Here is a 14,992-nt window from a genome sequence, read left to right as displayed (position 1 = left end):
GAGGGTTGATGAGACCAAAATGGGCCCAACTAATTGGACGTCAGCAATGCGGATCTGAGCATTGATCCGTCCGGTGATGCCCAACGAACCCCCATTTGCGGCATAGCATGGCACATCAACTGGCTGCAAGGGACGGCATGTATAGGGCAAAATGTTATAAATTATGTCTGAAATGATGGTCGCCGACGCACCCGTATCGATCAACATACGAACATCAACAGCGCCTGTCTGTTGTTTGGGACGTTCTTCCATGTAAGTTCTTATTAGGCGCGCGTACCAAAATGTAATTACATGACATGTAGGCTGTGTGTGGCGGGATATATAAACTTTTAGGTTGAGGTGTAGATTTGTGCAGTAGTTTCAGGCTGCTGCGCCCGCCGCAACGTTGTAAGCCTCATTTTGGCGCCCCTTTACCTTGGCGCCCGGGGACATATGTACCACCCTGCCCCCCCCTAGCTACGCCTCTGCCTCATCAAGACTCTATACCATAGAGCCCAATGCATCTCCGACCAGGAACACATTGCCAGTGAACTCAAACACATACGCCAAGGTATAGAGTGGTGTATAGTAATACAGTATGTAATTTAATGTTGGGTTTGTCTATGGTAGTATATAGTACGGGGTAGACCCGTGTGATGTAAGAGAAAAAGTTTAGCTGGAAGCATATTATATTTTTTGCGACGTAGAATTGTAATGTATTACTTACTGTTAGTAGTTCAGCTTATTGGAGAGTATATTTAGTATACTGATGATACTATGTAGTTTATACTTTAGTTTTTTACATGGTTGTTTAGTAACTGCAGCTACATACTATTAACATTCCTTCCCTTTGTTAATGCTACCCCCATCCCCTCCCTTTGATGCTGCTAATCCTGCATAATGCACGGGCATAATATGACTTTGAAACCCCCCCACCAGCCTCCTACGCATTTCCTATAAATGTGCTAAATTACGTTTGATATGCAAATTCTTTTGTCAAGGCGCTCTTCTTCCCCCTCCAACCCAGCTTAAATATACGCTCCAAGCTTGGTGGTGTTTCATTCTTCACCTGAGGACGGCTGCTTGCGTTGTGGCCGAAACGTCGTGAGAATTATTTCATGATGTTTTATTTTTATTATTTTATTATTTCCCTTCTACGTGACTTTACCGAAAGAACCAATAAGATTCTTCTATACTCTTTAGTAATTTCGGTAAAGTCACGTAGGTGGAAATAAAACAAAATAAATCACGACGTTTTGATCGCAACACAAGCAATCGTCATCAGCTGAACACCAAAGCATCAAATCAAGATGACGACTTCTTCTTCAGCTATCCAGTCAGTTAGCGTCGTCGAGCTCGGTGGTCAGGTTAAATTTCCCACACTAACACAGCCACCTCGCCCGGCGAGCTCGACATTGCTGCTCTGCGATCTGCCATTAACATGATTATCTCTCACATTATCATAATATCTCACATTAACATGCTAATCTCTCACATTAGCATGCTAATCTCTCACATTAACATGCTAATCTCTCACATTAACATAGCCACCTCCACGCCCTCGTCGTGGAGGCCACTGTCCGGTTACATTAACAACACTAGCCCTGCCCACGTCGTTTATGACCCTTGGGCTACACGATTTTTAAACCTTTAAAACAGTTTGCCTCAGCAGCTTTCCCCCTCTTTTCTCCTCCTGATGACGATGGCTTGTGTTGTGATCGAAAAGTAGTTTTTCTTTGAACCTATCTTCGTGACTTTACCGAAACACCCAAGAATATGAATTCCTGCAGTCATGAAAGCTTAAAGTCAAGATTTATGCCAAATAGTCATTATAAAAACCTTTTGCTCCTGGGCTGCACCATCATATAACAGCACATTATATCATCAAACTAACGTTTAATACCATAATGTTGGAAAATATTCCTACGCGGTGGTGGTCAATCCAAACATTACAACTTTTCAAGCAAAGACTTGTGAGTAAGTAACCTCCACTATGCCTGTCTCCTTTGTGTTCGGGACGCTGCCGAAGCAGCAGGGGGTGGTCCTTTTGCCTTTGTAGTTTCAAGGGAGGAGTTCACAGGCCTCCGTTACTGCGTGTTTTTTTAGAACGCGCTAAATCCATATATATGTAAAAAGATAACTATTACGTAAAAAAGTAGGCGATATCACTCTTCATATAATTATTTGAAAATAGCATTTGTACAACACCCCTAATGATGGTGATAGGTGTTGCACTAAAAGTAACTTCTTGATCGAGTTAAACAGTGATTTGTGATCGGGTATTACTGAGGCAGACTCCATCTCCACAGCAACTCCTGACCAACGCCCATCTTTGCAGCTCCGTATGGCTCTCCATATCTCGGAGAGAAGGCTGCGGTAAACTTCCTCATTCTCTGACATGGGATTCTGTAGACCGTGAGAGGGGACATGTCGCTTTTTCTCACCCAGCCTGAACACCTCCTCTGTCTGTCAGGGTCTCAAGGGAGATTTGGACAGTGCACCCAAAGCAGCCATTGCAGCTGCCTGAGCCACAGTCCAATAACTCACCCATTTCCCATCGACATCAGGAATGCTGGAAGATGCAAACCCCAGCTGCAAGTGATCGTGGAATTCTCACTAGCAACTTTCATTAGCTAGCTGAGACCAAGCAGATGTTTGTTCGAATAGGTTCCTGGATGTACACCCAATACCGGAGTGGAAGAATGTCATACGCATTTTAGAAATGATAAGCCGATGGTCAGTGGGCAAATCAGCATTACGGCAGGGCCTGCTGTCAAGGACATGGGCGCGTATCATGATTTAGTCCAGCAGATGTTCTTGCTTGGACCCGGCATGCATCCATGATGTTGAGTGGATGCACCGATGCTGAAACAGCCTGTTGGTAATTACAAGCCCATGGGCTGCACAAAAATATAGCAGCCTCCAACTGTTGTTTTTGAGCTGCTCTGTCCAATGTCTTCCAATAACTCCAGGCCAGGTGCCAGCATCATGACCCACTCGGAACTCAAAGCCACCCAACAAGATGACTCTATCTCGGGGGGCCACTTCAGCTAGCACCTGTGACAGGAGGTCATAAAAGTCATCTGATTCATCGGCTTTGCCTGCATCCCTCTACTGATGTTCATCTTCGTTTTGCAAGTGTAGAGAAGGAAGGGAATGACTGTGGCCGAGAAGACCTGAAGCTTCGTGCGGAGCGACAGACCAGGTAGCTTCCACACAGCGTTACGCAACCGATTAAAAGATATTGCCACTCGACTGATTCAGAGTGAGACCTCTGCTGTTAAACCGGTGCCGGTAATGAGCACACAGTCCAAGTATGGGAAACTCTCTCCACAACTACCCCATCACCGATTGGGAGTTGTGGGGTGGAGTGTCCGATGGTACAAAATACCCAGGCAGGTGCTTAGTTTTGGTGGGGCTGATGGTACAGCCCCACCTCTTAGTGGCATGCTCTAGTTTCAGCAGCAGTGTCTCCAACTCCTCCTCTGAATGAGCAGCACTTACCAAATCATCAACGTACATAATGTGGTTGACCAATAGGGAGCCATTCCTTGACCGCACCCGGGCATCGATCAGCCTCCCATTGTATCTGTACCAAATGGAAATTCCTCCAGTACAGCTATTGAAGGCTTCACGATCTACGTGGTCAAAATAGATGTTAAATAATGTGGGAGCCAGAGGACATCCTTGTCGCACCCCAAGGTGTACAATGAATGACTCTGACTCCAAGCCACGTAATTTTACCTGGGCCCGTTCATCATCATGAAGGTCTTTAATGATCGTGAGCAGTGGGTCAGGGACTCTGAAAGAACGAAGAACAACCAAAAGCACAGGCCTACTGATGGTATCATAGGCCTTGACTAGGTCAAGAAAGCAGAGATGTAGGTCTTGTTGGAATTCCATATTCCTCTGCTGTAGCAAATATGGCATCTGTGCAGGATCGCCCTTTCATGAAACCGCATTGGGGCTCCGCAAGCCTCTCCTCAGCGTGACTAGCAAAGCAATGTTGAATAATCCTTGCCAGGACCTTTCCCGGCACACTGAGGAGTGAGATGCCCCTGTAGTTGTTACAGTTTGTGCGGTCCCCCTTCTTAAAAAGGGGTACCACCAGGGCATCTATCCAATCCTGCAGAACCCATCCAGTGGTCCAGACTGTTGTTATGATGTCACATAGGGCAGTCTGCGCACAAACGCCACACACCCTCAGCATTTTGCTTGGGAGATCATCTCTGCCCGGTGCCTTTTCTGGTCTCAGACTCTGGACCGCCTTCAGTCCTTCCTCAACAGATGGTACCTCAGCCAGCCACCCACAGGGGGTGGCTTTCTTAAGGCACCGCAGCCTCAGCAGGGTCATCCCCACTTTGTCCCATGATGTTTTCCATGTCGAGGGATTTCCCCTCAACCAGGTCCTCACATAAATGCTCAGCAAATCTGCAAACCTGTTCCTGGGGGTCGGAGATTGTATCACCGTTCTTTCCCCTAATGATGGTAATAGGTGTGGCACTGCAGGTTTCTTTTTTGATGGAGTTAAATGGGGATCTGTGGTCGAAGGCCATTGAGGCAGACTCCATCTCCTCAGCAACCTGCGACCACCACCCATCCTTGCAGCACCTCACGGTTTTCCGAAACTCCGAGCGAAGACTGTGGTAAGCCTCCTCATTCTCTGACGTGCGATGCTGTAGACGATTAGGGTGGGCCTGTCTCTTTTTCTCAACCATCCTGAACACCTCCTCTGTCAGCCAGGGTCTCTGGGGAGGTCTGGACTACGTACCCAAAGCAACCATTCCAGCTGCATGAGTCACAGTCCTAAACCTCGCCCATTTACCCTCGACATCAGGAGGAGTGGGAGACGATGCTAACCCCAGCCGCAAGCGATGATGAAATTCTCGCTGGCAACTTTCATCAGCTAGATGAGACCAGGCCACCTTAAGTTGGAATGGGTGTCCTGTGTGTACACCCATCACCGGAGTGGAAGAATGGCAGGCGCATCTTACAGATGACAAGTCGATGGTCAGATGGCAGATCAGTTCCACGGTAGGTCCTGGTGTCAAGAACATGGGCTCGCATCCGCTGTTCCATCACTATGTAGTCCAGCAGATGTTCTTGCTTGGACCAGGCATGCATCCATGATGTAGTGTGGATGCGCCGATGCCGGAACAGCGTGTTGGTAATTACAAACCCGTGGGCTGCACAACATCCTAGCAGCCTCCTGCCGTTGTTATGGAGCTGATTTGGCCCATGCCTTCCAATACATCCAGACCAGGTTCCTGCATCAGGCATTGAAGTCACCCAATAAGATGACTCTATCCCGAGGGGCCACTTTAGCCAGCACCTGTGACAGGAGGTCATAGAAGGCATCTGACTCATCGGCCTTGCCTGCATCCCTCCACGGATGTCCGTCTTCGGTGGGGGCATAAATAACCACCACCACTCCTTGCCTCTGGTTGATGGGAAGGCGAGCACAAAGTAGCCTGTGGCTTATAGCTTCCCACACCTCACCGACACGGTCCCACGCCCCCTTCATTCTTTTGTTCTGAAGAAGAGCCACACCCATTTTGTTTGGCAGTCTCCTGCCCCGAGTAGAGGACCATCCACCCCTCATGGTGGCAGGAGCCAGACCCGGTCCACCGGACCTCCTGAATGCCACAGAAATTCAGGCGGTACCGGTCCAGCTCCCAACTGCTGCTACATAGATCCCTTAAGAGCACTGTTGTGAGTGCAATGCAAGACCGAGGTTGATTCTGCGTTGAATTTTGGGAGAACGGCCCTACCGTTGAGTCCTGGGGGGTCCCTGACGCTGTAGTCGACCTCGACGGTGAATTTGCATACCCTGCGCTTCTGGTGCGTTGCCTCGTCACCCAGGCATTTAGGCGTGCGTCAGGGTTGGTGCGAAAGGTCCTCGCGGTGGTCTCTATCTGTGTGTAATGCGAGCAAAGACAGGGTCACATGAGTATGGGCGGAGTCAGGGTCACGTGAGGATGGGCGGAGTCAGGGTCACGTGAGGGGGAGGATATAAGGGGAGAACCGGAAGGGGATCGGGAGGGAAGTCGGAATTAAGAAGGGAGAGGCCACGTGGAGTGCTGGTGAGGAGTGGGGAGATAGTGAGAGAGTGGAGGCACGGCACCGTCGGCCAGCGGTGCGCGTGGAGCAGCGGGGAGACTGCAGAGTACGCGGAGAGCGCATGGGGCAGCGGAGTGGCTGCTGTTGGTGCGGAGTAACGGGGAGCAGCAGGGCGGCTGCGGAGTGTGCGGGAGCACACAGGCAGCGGTGTGGCTGCAGAGAGAGAGCGAGTGGGAGACAGCGTGGAGCGCGGAGACGCGAGGAGGAACAGGTGCGGGTCGGAGCGGAGACATCGCAGGGTGTGAGCAAGAACCCAATAAAGGACACGTTTAACGACACCGCCTGGAAGTCCTTTATTACATGTGTAAGTCGACGCGGTGTTCCGTCATTGTCGACACGCGGGGTCGCTGTGTGAAGTCGGTGAACTGCAGGGTTCTGTAGACACGTGTTATAATTGTTGCCGATAGTTTTGAAGAGTTGGTTGTACTTGCTTGTCAATAAATTGTTATCCGCCACAGTTGGTTTACGTCCTTGTGTGTAACGAACCAAGGCATAGTTACTACATTCCAAATCTTGTTAAGATTCTCAGTATTCCAGATCGAGTTATTGTCCTTCTTTCTGTTGCCGTCTGATACAAAATATTGAGAGAATTGCACGGGAGAGAAAATGTATCCCCTCTCCTCTCTCTCCCATGTTAGAAATGAGCAACTCTCAGCTATCAGCTGGAATTGGAATATTTCCCCCTTCACTGCCGATGCCGGATGTGAAATTGTTGAGGTTTCAGGACTTTTTCAGTTGGTGCAAGCGGCGATGTCTTTCCGCATTGTCTAACCGATTCATAATCGCCCAGACACCCTGACTGACATGGAGAGAGGTGGCTGAGAATAAGAGTCGGGCCTATTTTGCCTCTGGTGAGAACATCTCACATCCGAAAATTTACAGTCATTACCACAGCATTGGGCAAGCTGAGTATATTTGCAGATTTTTGCCGGGTATTTTTCTGAGATGTTGCCCAAAAGCTTTGTTTATCACGGGGGGAGGGGGTACATATGCGTGTGTGTTAATGTGTTCCCAATCTGTTTTCCCAAACGCGCCGATGGATACAAAAACGATTCACTCGGAGTACAAAATATAGCCGCTGAACACGGCGTCTCTGTGCGCGTCAATGTGAAAATGAATGTACGGAGCCTCCATCTCCAGCCACACCTCGTCGCCAGCTTTGAGACTCAGCACGACACTGCCACTTATTGCGGTGTATTTTATACCACACACCTTAGAGACGACCTTCCCGTTTTTCATGATCATAACCACGAGGTGCTCTTCACCGGGGTGCGCGTACAGCGTGAAATAGTAGACGCCTGAGTGGCCGCAGGTGAACTTCCCCGTACCGGGGTTGTAATGGCCCTGCGGGTTGGTGATGATGACGTTGAACCTCACGGGGGAGCCGGCCGCTGGCGTGTAAGCGCCGACCTTCGCAGAGAAGGCCGACCTGGGCCCCACGCCGCTCTCTCCCTGCTCGCCTTTCTCGCCTCTTTCGCCCTGCTCACCTCCGACTCCCGGAGTCCCCGCGCGCCCCGGTTGGCCAAGAGGGCCCAGCTTTCCTGGCAGACCTAGTCGGACAACACGGTCCAAACGCACGGCATGCACATGTGTGTGTGTCACCCCACGGTAGTGTGGCAGTTAGCGCTATGAACCCGAGTTCGATTCCCGCTCATGGTCAACACAAGCGACGAATATCTGAACCAGTCCTGGGACTCCTTCCCTAGGTCGACTCAGCCTCAAATGATTACCTGGTGCAATGTGTACACAACGCCACTTGGGAGACAAAGGCATGCCGGCCTTCATCGGTGCTCACTAACAGCACTTGCCACAACAGTCTGATAAGGCTATACGAGGGATTTTTGTGTATTTATCCCCACTCTCAAACCGAGAGATGGGGCAATTCTGCATCCATGTTGATGACGGTGAGCCAAACCTGCACAATTGGTGTCTTTTAACTTCACGTAAAAAAGTATAGGAGAAGTGATACATCGCTTCGTGGCACATGCAGCCTGGTTTACAGGAGGTCGTGCGCTCGATCGCATTCCTGACGCCAGCTGTTTATTTGGAGTTTGCATGCGTCTCTCCCCGTTGTTGTGTGGATTTTTCACTGGGTCCTCCGATTTTCTACCCTCCACATGTAGACATGTATTTAGCTGAATATATGTCCACGTGATGATAAGTCCACTTCGTCGAGCTATCATTAAATGTGACCAGGTCGCTTCTGAACAAGAGTATCATATGTCGTGTGGTGTTTATTCACGCGGAAAACTTCGTATTTTTCTCCTGTGTTACTTTATACGCAGCATCCCACACGGATGCTCCTCACATTCAACACCAGGTACTCCTGTAGCGAACTCTTTCTTTCTTCCTCCGCTAGCGTGTTACTCCCCGCTCTCCTAGCCTGTCACGGACTCTCTCTCTGTACACTCTGCTAGCTTCTCACCCCGCTATAGCCTATCACACTCAGACTCAAGATTCCGCTAGCCTCTCCACTGCTAGCGTGTCTCGCCTGTGCCCCCAGCGGGGGATCAGCCATCACCTCTGGGGAGGACGAGGTGTGGAGGGAAAGGTCCCGGACTTCTCTTGAATATGTTCACTGCTTCATCTCCAACCAACTGCTTCATCTCCAACCAACTCAACCCCGTTGCTTCAGAAGTTCCCCTTATATCCCCCTCCTCATTAAGTGCCCTCAGATGACCCTCATTAAGATGGCGTCTCTTGCACGTGTTCTCACCCTCATCGCCACTATCTCTCGCCTCCTTGGCACCGACACCGCGTTGGCATTTGCAGCCAGCCAATCACTGCCTCGTTCCCTAATTGATGGCGTCTCTCTGTCTGCTGTCTCCCAGGCCACCCGCCTGCACCTGCTCGTCCTGAGCTGGCCTCACTGTTTGCAACCCCGTACATGAATAAAACTGCTCTTTGCAAACCCTGCGCGCGTTACGCCACTACGCATAGCTCAGTGAGGATTACTTGGTAATAAAATACATTTATAGGATCAGCTGCTAGGAGCACACGAATCAGTGTCACAGTCCCACCTGGGTCCCCAGTCAAGCCTCGAGCCCCGAGGTCTCCCTTGGCTCCGGGTGCTCCGGTAATGCCTGCGAGAAGAACAAAGCATGGCTCGTCCGCTCAACAAGCCACTCTCAATTCACTCCACTCGCCTCCACGCACTCTCCTGCCTCTCCCCTCTCATCTCACTCCATTCCCCTCCACGCACTTACCTGTCTCTCCCCTCTCATCTCACTCTACTCCCCTCCACTCACTCTCCTGCCTCTCCCCTCTCATCTCACTCCATTCCCCTCCACGCACGCTCCTGTATCTCCCCTCTCATCTCACTCCACTCCCCTCCACGCACTCTCCTGCCTCTACCCTCTCATCTCACTCTACTCCCTTCCACGCACTCTCCTGCCTCTCATCTCACTCCACTCACTCTCCTACCTCTCCCCGCTCATCTCACTCTACTCCTCTCCACGCACTCTCCTGTCTCTCCCCTCTCATCTCACTCTACTCCCTTCCACGCAGTCTCCTGCCTCTCATCTCACTCCACGCACTCTCCTGCCTCTCCCCTCTCATCTCACTCCACTCCCCTCCACGCACTCTCCTACTTCTCTCTTCTCATCTCACGCCCCTCCACGCACTCTCCTGCCTCTCTCCTCTCATCTCACTCCACTCCCCTCCCCGCACTCTCCTGCCTCTCCCCTCTCATCTCACTCCACTCTCCTCCACGCACTCTCCTGCCTCTCCCCTCTCATCTCACTCTTCTCCCCTCCACTCATCCTCCTGCCTTTTCCCTCTCAACTCACTCTACTCCCTTCCACTCACTCTCCTGCCTCTCCCCTCTCATCTCACTCAATTCCCCTCCACGCACTCCCCTGCCTTTTCGCTCTCATCTCACTCCACTCCCCTCCACGCACTATCTTGCCTCTCCCCTCTCATCTCAGCAATTCCCCTCCACTCACTCTCCTGCTTCTCCCCTCTCATCTCACTCTACTCCCCTCCACTCACTCTCCTGCCTCTCCCATCTCATCTCACTCCACTCCACACGAGACACTCTCCTACGAGAATGAGCGAGTGAACGATCGAGGGAATGACATGGCGAGTGAACGATTGAGTGAGTGAATGAGTGAGTGAACGAGTGAACAAATGAGTGAGCAAGTGAACAATTGAGTGAGCGAGTGAGCGAGCGAGTGATCGCGTCGCACCACGAGCGCACCGTGGGGGGGTCTCTGGGACCCGACCCCTCACCGTCTCTGCCGTCCCTCCCGGGGGCCCCAGGGGTCCCGTGCTGCCCCGGGGCTCCGGGCTGACCGGGGATCCCGTTGATGCCCGCGCAGATGGTCCTCTCTTGCTGGGCTCCCACCACCACCACCTCCAGCAGCAGCAGCAGCAGCGGCAGGGCCGAGATGGACATCTGGGGACAGCAGTGGGGAGATGTTAACTAGCTCGCTGGGTATACAGGATGGATTTAAACACGAATTATTATTTTATTTTACCAAGTAAGGTATTAATGAGCTGCTATCTAGTAGCTCTTTTTTCACAAGCGCCCTGCCCATCAGAAATGTGGGTCTATGTGTAAGTCGCCTCGTCTCTGTGCGAGGCTGTGGGTCCTTGTGTGAGTCTACTCGTCTCAATGTGAGTTCACGGGTCTCTTTGTGAGTCTATGGGTCTTATTGTGAGTCTGTGGGTCTCTGTTTGAGTCTGTGGGTCTCTGTGAGTAATATGGGTCTCTATGTGAGGAATCTACGGGTTTCTGTGTGAGGCTATAAATCTTTGTATGAGTCTATGGATCTCTGTGTGAGGCTACGGATCTTCGTGTGCATGTACGAGTCCCTGTGTGAGTTTGTGGATCTATGTATGAGTTTGTTGGTCTATATGATTATACGGGTCCCTTTGTGAGTCTATGGTCGTTTTGTGAGTCTATGGGTCGCTGTGTGAGGAATATATGGCCTTTGCGTGAGTCTGCGGGTCTATGTGTGAGTCAACTCGTCTTCATGTGAGTTTACGGGTCTCTGTGTGTGTCTTTGAATTTTTGTGTGCGTCTATGGGTCTGTGTGAGTCTTTGGGTTTATGTGTGAGTCTATGGGTTTCTGTGTGAGGCTATGGATCTCTGTGTACATCTATGGGTCTGTGTGAGTCTACGGGTCCCAGTGTGAGTCTGTGGGTCTACGTGTGAGTCTGTGGGTGTATGTGTAATGAGTCTATGGGTCTACGTGTGAGTCTATGAGTTTCTGTGTGAGGCTATGGATCTCTGTGTACATCTATGGGTCTGTGTGAGTCTACGGGTCCCAGTGTGAGTCTGTTGATCTATGTGTGTGTCTTTGGGTCTATGTGTGAGTGGACTCGTCTCTATGTGAGGCTATGGGTCTTTTTGTGAGTCTATGGGTCTCTGTGAGTAATATATGGGTCTATGTGTGAGGAATCTATGGGTTTCTGTGTGAGTCTATGGGTATGTTTGTGATGAGTCTTAGGGTCTGGTGTGATGAGTCTATGGATCGCCGTGTGAGTCTTTATACGTACGGTAAGTTGAATTTTCTTTCGCTCCACCGTACGTAGCAGCTGAGCGTCCTGCTAATCGCAGGTTGTCGGTGCTCAGCGTTGGTCACCGAGTCACTGAAATCCTCTCCCCCGTCTCCTCTTTTAAATAATACTCGGGTCACGTGCTCCTCCATTTCCCACTTGGTCCAGACCTCCCACGTGTGACGTCACAGTCAACAAGCGCGCGCACAAACAAGAAAGACAAAGATCCCCCGTGTAGCCTGTAACAGACTGCCGGGGGAAAGTGGCTGTTAGTAGCGAGAAGTAGCAGCGCCTATGAAGGCCGGCACTGTGGCACACGAGAGGGTGGGTGGCCAGCAGCACCACGCCCAACCGCCTTTGTCTCCCTTAGTGGTGATATTTAGCAGTGACGTGCGGTGAGGTCAATGGCTGCGGAGGCACTGGCTCGTATCAGAGCCAGATTTACACACGGAAGGGGGCGTGTCCTCACTGAGGGGGCGTGTCTTTAGTAACGGGGCGTGTCCTGACTGAGGGGGGCGGTTCTGAAGGGGTCTACAAACATTACATTGGTGACATACTGAGATAGTAACAGGCACGTGCTTATTGCCCGCGCTCCATCCAGTTTCTGAGGGGTTGCGCAATCAGAGGGGAGGCTGAGCTCGTCGCTGCCTCACCTCTCGTCTCTCCCTGTATTTGCAGCGGAGCTCGGCAAATTTGGCGATTTTGACTATGAAAATTATTGGATTCATACAGAAATTATATTTATAACACAGATTAGTGTGGAAATCTTCCAATTTATTCAATTTTATTATTCTTTTTTTTACTTGAAGTAAAGCTATTTGCATTGTAGTTTGACAGGTGAGGCTCTGCCTCCCCTGCCTCGCCTTACCGCACGTGACTGCCCCCGTGAGTGAGTGGTTGGGTGAGTGAGTGGGTGAGTGAGTGGTTAAGTGAGTGAGTGGGTGATTGGCTGAGTGGGTGAGTGAGTGGGTGAGTGAGTGAGTGGGTGAGTGAGTGGGTGAGTGAGTGGGTGATTGGCTGAGTGGGTGAGTGAGTGGTTGGGTGAGTGAGTGGGTGAGTGAGTGAGTGAGTGTATTGGTGAGTGTGTAGGTGAGTGTGTGGATGAGTGTGTGGGTGAGTGTGTGGGTGAGTGTGGATGAGTGTGTAGGTGAGTGTGTGAGTGTGTGGATGAGTGTGTGCGTGAGTGTGTGGGTGTGTGTGTAGTTGTTCTGTCCTTCAAGTCTTCATTGAACGGATCTGATCTGCACACACACAGACACACACACACGTACAACAAAGATCCCCCGTGTAGCCTGTAACAGACTGTTGGGGCAAGTGCTGTTAGCGAGCACCTATGAAGGCCGTCATGGCACACGAGGGGGTGGGTGGTCAGCACCTGATCCCTTTTGTCTCCCCACCAGCGATGATTTTACGTCCCACACCAGGTACTCATTTGAGACTGAGTCGACCTAGAGGAGGCTCAGGGCCAGTTTAGATAATCGAAAACACCGATGTTGGCCGTGATTCGAACTCGGGTCACCGGGTTCGCGGCGCAGCGTAGCGCTAACCACTACACTACCGCTCCCCCACACAACAACAACAACCGCCATTCGCCACTAAGTGGCGGTGACGTCACTACGACGCTTGTGCCAGGCTATGTGCACGTTGAGTCCACGTGAAGTTTCGAACTCCCGATCGCAGGAGGTCCCGGGGCAGACCCAGCAGGTGCCATGGGTCGACTGACTGAGATGCCTGGCTGATGCACCACATGTGCTCTTTTTTGTGCAAACTTCTTGTTTAAGAGCCACCCGGCGCTCCGCGTGTTGTTGTGAGCATCGCTCCTCCGCCCTCCGTTGTTGCTGGAGAACGACTGCCTCCAACTGCCCAATAGCATTCTTAACAAGCCTCCTCCTTAGAGGCCAAATCTTGACACCGCTGTTACCAGCCATCGGCAAGTCCACTCAGCTCCACATCCTCTTGTACCACATCACTCCATCTCTTTATTTACTCTTGCCACACCGTATAGCCCCCTCTATCCGGTCGAATTAAAGCTGTTTAGGCGTTCAGTGGCTGGGCATGAGGGCTACATGACCCAGCCAACGCAGCGTTGCCTGCCAAAAAAGCTCACCGATGGGACTTTTTCCAGATCTTTAAAGGGTTTTTTGTGAGCTCCTCCGACAATCCACCCTGGTTGAACCCAGGATAGATTATAGGCAGGTCAGCCTAATGTTTCTAACCGGGCAAGATGTTTCGTTAGGGGGGGTGCACGTGTCGCAAGCATAAAGAAGGGATGGCATGACTGTGGCCGAGCGAACCGGAAGCTTCGTATGGAGCAACAGACCAGGTAGCTTTCGCAGAGCATTACATAACCAATGCAAAGATAATGCCGCTCGACTGATTCAGAGTCAGACATCTGCTGTCAATTCGAAGCTGATCATGTGCACACTGCCCAGGTATGGGAAACTCTCCACTCTCTCCACAACTGCCCCATCACCAATTGCGAGTTGTGGGGGTGGATTGTCCAATGGAAAAAGTTACCCAGGCAGGTGCCTAGTTTTGGTGGGGCTGATGGTAAGGCCCCACCTCTTCGTGGCATGCTCCAGGTTCAGTAGCAGCGCCTCCAACTCTTCTTTTGAGTAAGCAGAAATCCCCAGATCATTGGCATACGTAACATAGTTGACCAATAGGCAGCCATCCTTTGACCTCACCTGGGCATCGATCAGCCTCCCATTGTGTCTGTACCAGATAGAAATTCTTCCGGTACGGCCATCGTTGGCATCACGAGCTACGTGGGAGAAATAGATGTTAAATAATGTGGGAGCCCGAGGACATTCCTGTCATACCCCAAGGTGAACAGCGAAAGGCTCCGACTCCTGGCCATGTAGTTTTACCAGGGCCTGCCCACAATCATGAAGGTATTTAATAATGGTGAGCAGAGAGTGACGGACTTCAAAAGCATAGAAGAACAACCCAGAGCCCAGGCCTACTGATAGTATCATAGGCCTTGACCAGGTTAATTAAGGAGAGATGTAGGTTTTGTTGGAATTCCCTACACCTCTGTTGTAGCGAACGGACAACATATGGCATCTGTGCTCTTTCCTGAAACCACATTGGGCTCCACAAGCCTCACCTCAGGATGCCTGGCTAGGGGATGTTGATTAATCCTTGCCAGGATCTTTTCCGCAACACTGAGGAGGGAATTGCCCCTGTAGGGTATCCTTCCAATCCTGCAGAACCCGTCTGCTGGTCCAGACTGTGAATATAATGTCGCGTAGGTCAGTTTGCTCACAAACGCCACCATCCCTAAACATTTCACTTGGGAGATCATCTCTGCCCGGTGCTTTCCTGTTCTCAGATTTTGGATCACCTTCTGTACTTTCTCAACAAATAGCACCTTAGCCAGCCACTCACA

At 51.0% G+C, this 14,992-nt stretch overlaps 1 protein-coding gene across 1 annotated transcript; it reads right to left on the bottom strand.

Annotated features, from left to right (window-relative positions):
- On the bottom strand, window positions 1–12,286 carry LOC144735584 (complement C1q tumor necrosis factor-related protein 5-like). The gene is made up of 4 exons (XM_078618016.1): window positions 11,602–12,286; window positions 10,330–10,495; window positions 9,120–9,182; window positions 1–7,649 (listed from the first exon to the last, which is right to left on the bottom strand). Exons 2-4 carry the CDS (start codon window positions 10,493–10,495, stop codon window positions 7,153–7,155), a joined length of 726 nt encoding a protein of 241 aa, XP_078474142.1. The 5' UTR covers window positions 11,602–12,286; the 3' UTR covers window positions 1–7,152.
- Window positions 12,287–14,992: the final 2,706 nt, after the last annotated feature.

The sequence above is a fragment of the Lampetra planeri genome, chromosome 55 (genome assembly GCF_965212315.1).
Source record: "Lampetra planeri chromosome 55, kcLamPlan1.2.h2, whole genome shotgun sequence".
Classification (NCBI taxonomy): domain Eukaryota; kingdom Metazoa; phylum Chordata; class Hyperoartia; order Petromyzontiformes; family Petromyzontidae; genus Lampetra; species Lampetra planeri.
Note: the sequence above shows the minus strand (reverse complement) of the source record. Positions and strands in the feature narration are given on the sequence as shown.

Coding starts and splice junctions, on each gene's coding strand:
- LOC144735584 (XM_078618016.1), bottom strand. CDS start 10,495: ATGTCCATCTCGGCCCTGCCGCTGCTGCTGCTGCTGCTGGAGGTGGTG. Junction 9,183..10,329: donor CGGGAGGGACGGCAGAGACG/GTGAGGGGTCGG, acceptor TTCTTCTCGCAG/GCATTACCGGAGCACCCGGA. Junction 7,650..9,119: donor AGGCTTGACTGGGGACCCAG/GTGGGACTGTGA, acceptor TTGTCCGACTAG/GTCTGCCAGGAAAGCTGGGC.